Below are 8,816 nucleotides of genomic sequence, written 5' to 3'. Positions count from 1 at the left end.
TAATATCTTGTGTTGTTTATAAATTATAATATAATACAAATGTAAATTGAACTTTTTGTTGTGAAATATTTAGTATTGAGTATTTTAAAATAATAAATTCATACTTCAGAAGTAATTCAGAGAGATTGTTTATATCACTCTAATAAATAATGTTGCTATACAATACTTTGTATAAAAAGATATTTTACTACAATTGTATTACAATTGTAAATTTGTCTCTGTAATCCAAAAACACACTTTGGTAGACGTATCTTACAGCAATATCTGGTTAGCAAATTATCTTTTATTTTTCATTGGACTACAAATATATTTCGGGTTGGTACAATGTATTCCAACCCCTCTTCAGTGATTTTCCAATTTTGTAAATTATAAAAATTGTTCCTCCCACTCCCTAATTTGAGATAAAAAAGAAACAATTTTTATAATTTACAAAATTGGAAAATCACTGAAGAGGGGTTGGAATACATTGTACCAACCCGAAATATATTTGTAGTCCAATGAAAAATAAAAGATAATTTGCTAACCAGATATTGCTGTAAGATACGTCTACCAAAGTGTGTTTTTGGATTACAGAGACAAATTTACAATTGTAATATAATATACAGCAAGATATTTTACTAATCGTTGAAAAATAGTCTCTGACATGAATCGGAGATTTGTTTGAAATAAAAATGTTTAGAATAATAGAAAATGCTGATGATAGATGGCCAAGCAGTTAAGGCATCTACCCACCACTACGGGGACCCAAGATCAAATATGGACAGGTCGAAAAACCCCAGGATTTTTTGGGAGGGGTACTTTCATCTAGATCAGTCTTTCTCAACCTCTAACAAATCATCGCCCCCTTCACTACAAAATTCCGATGCCGAGGGCCAAGACTAACGCCCAATTCGTACTGCATTGAATAGACTAGTGACTAGTATAATGTTATTTGTTTAATTATTGTATGATATAACAAAAAATATCTAATTATTCTTAATATAATGTTTTACTATATTGCCCAGAAAATTGTTTTTTCGCCCCAAAATATAAATTGTTACTAATCGCCCCCTCAACATGGAAAAACGCCCACATGGGGGCGATATCGCCCCATTGAGAAACACTTGTCTAGATATTTTAGGCTTTGTCCCTCACCACTCAGCCACCTGTTGCAAAATTCAAACTATATATTTTATATAGTTTGGATTTTGAAAAGTGGTTTAAATTTTGTGTAATATATTGAAACTAAACTATATTGAACTTTATTACATATATTAAGCAATTTGTTTTCCAGACAGTTCTTTGCAATCTTTTAATAAATGTCATATAAAAAATTATTAGAATAATACCAAAAACAAATTTATTAGCCAAAAAGTTAATGTAAATGTTTCCCGTAATCAATGAACATTTATTCAGTCATAATAGAATAATTAATCTTTTTATATTGATCTCCGTAACTCTTGCATATATGGTCGAAGCAAAGGAATGAATATAATAATCAGACATTTTGGATGATATAAAAATTGACGTAATGTGTTCCGATTTTTTAATACAGAGTAGGATATTGCAGAATTAAGCAGTAAAGTTTATGTTTCAAATTACATTTATTTATATTCAAATAAAACATGAAAAATTGCAAAGGATTGTAAAAAATTTGCCAGAAATGATTATTAATAGTTTTTTACTTTTATACAGAAAAGGTATCTTTTTGTCACTATTAAACTTCAATCAATAATAAAACTTTATCAAATTTTCAATTAAAGTGGAAATATTCAGAGTTGGTTTGTTTTATGATGAGACACGTATCCAGGTATATTTCTCTCTACTTGGAATAACTTAAGTAAAAATAAAACATGAAAACATTCCAGTTTGTAAAAACGGTCTAGTTCACAAATTGGGTTACAATAATACATCACAATTCATTAGTGCATTATATAACTTTAGATACAAATGAATATTTGTAGTTTTCACTAATGAACATAAATGTAATTACCACTGCTTCAACTCTGTTACTTAACTTGATAACATAGATTTAAAATTATCATTCTGTGAAAGTTCACTCCCAAATAATCGGTTTCATTTACCACCCGAAGAAGTCGATTGTCAATACATTGTATAGTTTTGTTTATTTTTCTGAAATATTGCTTCTATTTCAAAAAATAATTTTTTTTATCTTATTAGGGCTAATTGATAACTCTATTATTTTGTTTTTAAAACTGTAAATATTTTGTACAATAAATATAATTATTTACATATAGAGTATTCTTTATACAATTTGGTGTGAAAATATTGTATGTGTTAGTGTATCCTATCTCTTTGTGAAGTAATACCTAAGCTCACTGTCAGCTGAGCGGATGAAACCGCCAAACATTGGTGGTCGGTTGCGGGCCCACCACATGGATTTTTCTGGGTTTTCTTCATGTTCGTAGCACTTAAATAAGGGCTACTTTCCCTCATAAAGTCTTCCCGGGAGCATCTCTTCTTGGCAGATTGCCCACATATCACGTTACTGTATACAAATATACAATAAATCGAGTAATACTGAATAAAGCAAATACAAATGTATTAATCGTATGATGATGATTTTTGTATTAGTCTATTCTCAATTTATTTTACCACACATGGTTTGAATATGATCATTTTTTTCTATGATAAAGTTATATCACCTTAAGAAACAATAAATAAAAAAAGAAACTATAATAATTTTTTTACTTGTAAATTATAAATTAATAAAGTCGAGTAATTAAGCTAATGGAAGAATATTTTAAATTATAATAGTTTTTAATATTTCATTTCCCTATGTTTGATTTTATCCTATAAATGTGTTTCACTCTATATTAATGATTATTAAATTTATTCTCAATTCATAGTTTTTGCAAAATGTACATTATTAATTTCATTTACTTTAATGAATTTTCACTTACATTTTTAAGTATTTAATACTGTTGTTTAATGCAATTAATTTACCTTTGAGAATCAGAATCCTGCAAATTCTTTAATTTACAACTTTATTTTATTTTTTAATATAGCTTTTGTAAAAATATTCATTATTAAAAGACATTTATGGTTTTTTTTTAACATTACTTTCTGTTAGGGAAGAACAAAATAAAAATTTAGATCTCTGATTTTGCACATCACCAGGACACCATGTTACATTACAATGTTGTATTATTACCAAAGGAAGCTTCATTATTTAAAGATATTTTTCTAAAATTAAAAAATTATAGAAACATAAAAAATATCCTTTGTATAAAAGTAATGACAAAATAATTTAAGTAATAAGAAAATTATGTGAAAGTAAATGGATATCTTCAACAAGAATTAAGAGGAGACTCCTAAAAATATACAAAGATGACTATGTAGTTCTCAGAGTGGCAGTAGAAGAAAAATGAGTGTTTAGCTTCCCTCTGATCTGCCTTAAAAATTAATTAAAAGTTTGTGTATATTAATGATTTCATTTATAAAGAGAATAATAAAGTTACTTTTCATTAAACACATACAAAATTATAAAAATCAGTATTTGTAAACCAAGAGTAACCAAATATTTGATAAATATTTTTGTACAGATTTTCTTTGCTTCTCCATTTGATAGTTTTACTTATCATTAACTACAATTAGACATTTAATTTTAAAAGAAAACTGTCAAAATAATAATCGGTTGTAAAATGTTTTATAAATTATGACTTTTTTCAAAGTATAAATAAATGTTTTAAATCATAATTAAAAATATAACTTAAAATATGCAACTAAAGTTTTTCTCAAAGAAAAAAAAATGAAGTGGGACAATGTCTAAATCACTCTTTAATGTTCTCTACTTCAGTCTCTACTTACACTCATTTATAACATCAACTAAGTAATTATTTTATGAATTGTTAAATGTAATTTTGAAAAAATGATAATTTATTCTAAAATTTATTGCTTTTGTAGACTAATATTAGTGTTTTTTTCCTTGTCGTAAAATTAAAAATTTTTTCCTCTCTCTTTTTTTTAAAACAATGACATCACTTACGGATCTGTCATCCTCCTTATGAATAAATAATGACTAATCCCGGTTTGCGACAATCAATAAACTAAATTGTTCCTCAGATAAGACATACCTATCCATTTAATAGCATTATCAATCTCTTTTATTGGACAATATTGTAAGATTTGATTGCATATCCCAGAGATGAAAACACTTAAAATGCTTGTTTTCTTTCAGAGGTTTTTGTGACCTCCAAAGATCGTAACTTAAAGACTCACTCGTCAACGAATGCATAACATAGTTTTAAATAAACTTTAAATGATTATGTGATTAGTTGTATTTCCTACACACTGACAACTTTCTAAGGAGCCGATTATCTACCATTCTCATTAATTATTAGTAGTAAAAATATAGTTTTTCTGAGAAACAGAGAACCACCTGCACATTAATCAATAGCTCTGAGCTATCTCGAAACAATTGTATATACTTATTGTAAATTATAAAATATATAACTTTACTAGAATAATAAATAATCGAACTATATGATACAGTAGAATCACACAAATGATTACTAATCGACTTTGATTGTTGGTGATGTGAATTACATGTTCTAAGCTGATTATAAATACGTATTAAGATATGTTTACTCGGTAAATAACCACGATCTCATTGTTGTATTGTAAACTTTAAAGGTATTTACTCATCAAAGAGGTCAAGTATACGTTTAACATTTTAAAAGCATCGCCCTTGTGATGTTAACACCCGATGATGCCCCTTTAACCATCGATCACCATGGTTTTCGGTATATATTAGCAAAAATATCCCATCGAATGGATAATTTACAGATTTTTATGTCATTTTGGATACGTAAGAAGCAAAGTTTAGTCAAAAATACTTAGTGTTTCAGTGGAATTGTATGGGTGGAGTCCGGGTCATTGGCCTGTAGCCAGGTCTGCAAATCTCTCTCAAGATAGAAAACTCAGTTGTTGATTCTCGCAAGATGGAAATCGTACATACGTCGTTCATTACTTTAATGCGAAACGAGACGAAGATTACATCTAATTACACAAAAGGATACGTAGGAAGATGATTGTAACCGGGACACGCGCCTCAATAGGAATTTAATTATCTTTCTAATCCTACACCATTTTTTATTTAATTAAATTTTGGAGAATACATTTATTAATATGTAATAAACCATTCGAAGAAATTTTTTATCACATTAAAAGAGAAAATCAGTAAGAGTTAACGTGTAGACTTTATCATCGCCTCATTTATATTAATGATACTCCTACTAAACCGTAAATTACGTCGACGCATTCCGTATAAATATGTAACTAATTACGAAACATGATAATTAAATTTCCTGATGAAAATGCTTTAAATTTTATTCATTAACTATAAAAATTGTTAAATAAATTAAAGAAACAACGTATGATTTATCTAAAATTAGATGGTAATAGTAGAAAATAATATTTTTGATGAGTAATTCCCTAATAAAGATTCTCAAATGTCCTCTCTCTTCAGAAAATTCACTTAAAAAATCTTTATATTATCATCAATTAACAAAAAATTGACTAATTAGTAAAACACAATACTCTTTTAATAGTCTATAGTTTTATAGTAAAGTAATTTTTAAAAATATTCAAAAATTAATCATTAATTTTCAATGTCACTTTTGCTCTTGAAGAAGCTCTTTCTCGTATACTCTTATTACCTTTATTACTCTATATTTTCCTCTTAATCTTTATTATCTCTTCATTAACTTCTAGAGAAAATAAATCATAAATTATATATATATATATTTTATGCAAAAATGTAGAGAACAAAAATTTTTCTAAAATCTACCATTAAAAAACAAGAAGAATTTAAAATTTTTACATTGATTAATATTGAATATCGGCTCTCTTCCACGAAAAAAATCCTGAATTATTAAATGAATAAAGAATATTATGATAGATACTCGATTATAAAGTTAATAGACTTTTTAATATTTAAGGAAAACTTCGAGTGAGACAGGGGAAAAAAGCCTTTTTTTTTAATTCATTAGAATACTACACACAGACACACAAACGTTCTACGAATTAATCTCTTAATGAAATTATAATTGTTATCGTTTCTCTTTGGTTAAAAAAATGCGTCAAGGTTATTTTTTTCGGGTCTTTTTTCTAATTGGAAACCATCTTTTGATGATTATTGGGGTGAGAAGTGAATAAAATAACATTTAGTAANAAAAATTATTTTTTTATTTTGTACAAACAAAATAAATTTATTGAAAAATATAAAAACAATAAAAAATTATACTTCAGATGTTAATTTAGTATCAAAAACGTAAAATATTTGAGTAGCCCGAGAAATAGCCGAAGATTGCAGCGCCACAGCACTAGCGAAAATTTAAATTTTCTTACTGGAATGCTTTCGGATAACGGACGTTTCGGATAACCAGCTTTCGGATAAACGACGCTCTACTGTAATTGTTTTGATGTTGCTATTGTTTATGAAACTTTCTGTAATAAAAAATGTAATAGTAATTTATTTTATTAGTGTAAATAATGAAAAATAACATAAGATAAATGCAGTATAAGGTCTTTGCAATTATGAGATTTAAAATATTTACATAATTTAAGAATAAACTACACTATCTTTTGGCATTAAAGTTGTTGTTTACTTGAAAAGTTTTCAACTACAAACAAGTACTTTCACCATTTCAAAACATCTCCAGCAGAGCTTTATGTTGTGTCTGTTCAAATTTCTGTAAAATATCACATGCTAAGATTTGAACCTAGTTTGGAATCTTTTAACATATTTTTTAGAATATTTCTAGACATTTATTTCAGAAATTCTTTTTTCTCCCCTCATAATAGTTTTTCATAATTGATTTTACTGTGAAATAAATCAAATTTAGAAAAATTTTTAATATTAAATATAACTGGAACTTATATGTAAATACAATTTTTATGTTTATAATTTTCACACTTTTTAGGTAAATACAACACTTCAGTTATCGTTAGCAGCTATCACTCTAGCGGCTCCAGTTTTTCAATACGTCGATCATCCTTACGTTCAGGCCTTATGGTATTTATTATATTTCTTTATGCTTAAAAAAATTAAATTTTTAGATAAAATAATTTAATAATACTTTTTGCATTCTTATTCGATTTCAGGTACGGAGTAGCGAGCACCACCGTTATATCCGGAATGAGTTATATATTTGGAAAAGATACATATAAATTTTTACATTATCGTACTAGAAAACAGTGATTTTATTGCACTGCAAGATTAAGAAAGTAATATTTAACATCAGAGAATGGATTTATCCTTTAGAATAGATTATTCAGATCTTGCAGAAGATCCAGCTATGCTAATTTTAAGTTTAGCATCTTAAAAGATCATCTGAACGATCAGGATAGTCTACTCGTAGACAGTCCATCGTTAAAAGTTAGAATTAAAAAAAAAGCATTAACTCTACGCTCATCTCTTCTTCCTTTTAAGTTGTTTTTTTAAAGATTATGAAAGAATGAGACATTAATTTCAAAACTGTGATATATTTTTACTAAATAAAACAATTATTAAAAATTAGTAAAAAGTGTTTATAATTGTGGTAGATATATAAATGTTAAATATATAAATATTGTACATAATATAAATAAGAAAAATGTTAATTTTTTAAGGGAATTTAAAATTTTTTTAAATGTAAAAAGAGCATTCCACAAATATTTCTAATAAGAATCATAAATTTCATAATATAACTATCATCTAAGATTAAAAAATATGTAATAATAAAATTTTAGGATATTTGATAGATTATTATTTATAATAACTAGTTCATTCATTTAAAAAGCTTTAGAATGTTAAAAAATTAGTTACTGTTATTAATATCTTGTGTTGTTTATAAATTATAATATAATACAAATGTAAATTGAACTTTTTGTTGTGAAATATTTAGTATTGAGTATTTTAAAATAATAAATTCATACTTCAGAAGTAATTCAGAGAGATTGTTTATATCACTCTAATAAATAATGTTGCTATACAATACTTTGTATAAAAAGATATTTTACTACAATTGTATTACAATTGTAAATTCGTCTCTGTAATCCAAAAACACACTTTGGTAGACGTATCTTACAGCAATATCTGGTTAGCAAATTATCTTTTATTTTTCATTGGACTACAAATATATTTCGGGTTGGTACAATGTATTCCAACCCCTCTTCAGTGATTTTCCAATTTTGTAAATTATAAAAATTGTTTCTTTTTTATCTCAAATTAGGGAGTGGGAGACAAACCGTCTTCATCCCTAATCAATATTTCAACCTAAAATTGTGTACTCCATATTAATATACATCTAAAAACTCAAACAACTATAATTTCAACAGACAAACTTCTAAAAAATACTCACAATCATATAAAACTTTTTTACACTTGGGTTGTATAACAGATGTAGTAAAACCAGTTAACATAGCAAAAACTTAATATACGTATGTAAAACCGTTTGATACACAAACAACATTTACATTATACCAGTATTAGGTTTACAATGAAAAAGTTCTTTTACAAAATAATTTTACAATGTTTAAACAAAATCTATACAATCTCAATTTGTTTTAGCGCCATCTATTAACTCATACAAGCGGCAATCAATTTGCATACCTTATGAGAGATTTATTAAATTATTTTTTTGTTTTCTTATTTCTAAATGCTCTTTAAATTTTCTTTTATAAACATCTTTTTCAAAATGCAGAATTTTTATATTATTTCGGTTAATTTTACAATTATTATTATTTGTATGATCATACCACGGAGAATTACTGTACTTCAATCTGATTGCCGCTTCATGTTCTTTTATTCTAACTTCTAACATGCGCCCTGT

At 26.4% G+C, this 8,816-nt stretch overlaps 1 protein-coding gene across 1 annotated transcript in view; it reads left to right on the top strand.

Annotated features, from left to right (window-relative positions):
• Positions 1–7,583, top strand: part of LOC111638333 (cardiolipin synthase (CMP-forming)-like) — a 58,048-nt gene extending 50,465 nt beyond the window's left edge. Inside the window, exons 7-8 of the mRNA XM_023384027.1 lie at positions 6,927–7,018; positions 7,108–7,583. Coding sequence (XP_023239795.1) covers positions 6,927–7,018; positions 7,108–7,204 — 189 coding nt within the window. The 3' untranslated portion in view covers positions 7,205–7,583. The remainder of the gene's footprint in view (positions 1–6,926; positions 7,019–7,107) is intronic.
• Positions 7,584–8,816: the final 1,233 nt, after the last annotated feature.

This window comes from Centruroides sculpturatus, unplaced genomic scaffold (assembly GCF_000671375.1).
Source record: "Centruroides sculpturatus isolate CEXI.00-Female unplaced genomic scaffold, Cexi_2.0 scaffold1131, whole genome shotgun sequence".
In the NCBI taxonomy this organism is placed as follows: domain Eukaryota; kingdom Metazoa; phylum Arthropoda; class Arachnida; order Scorpiones; family Buthidae; genus Centruroides; species Centruroides sculpturatus.
Note: the sequence above shows the minus strand (reverse complement) of the source record. Positions and strands in the feature narration are given on the sequence as shown.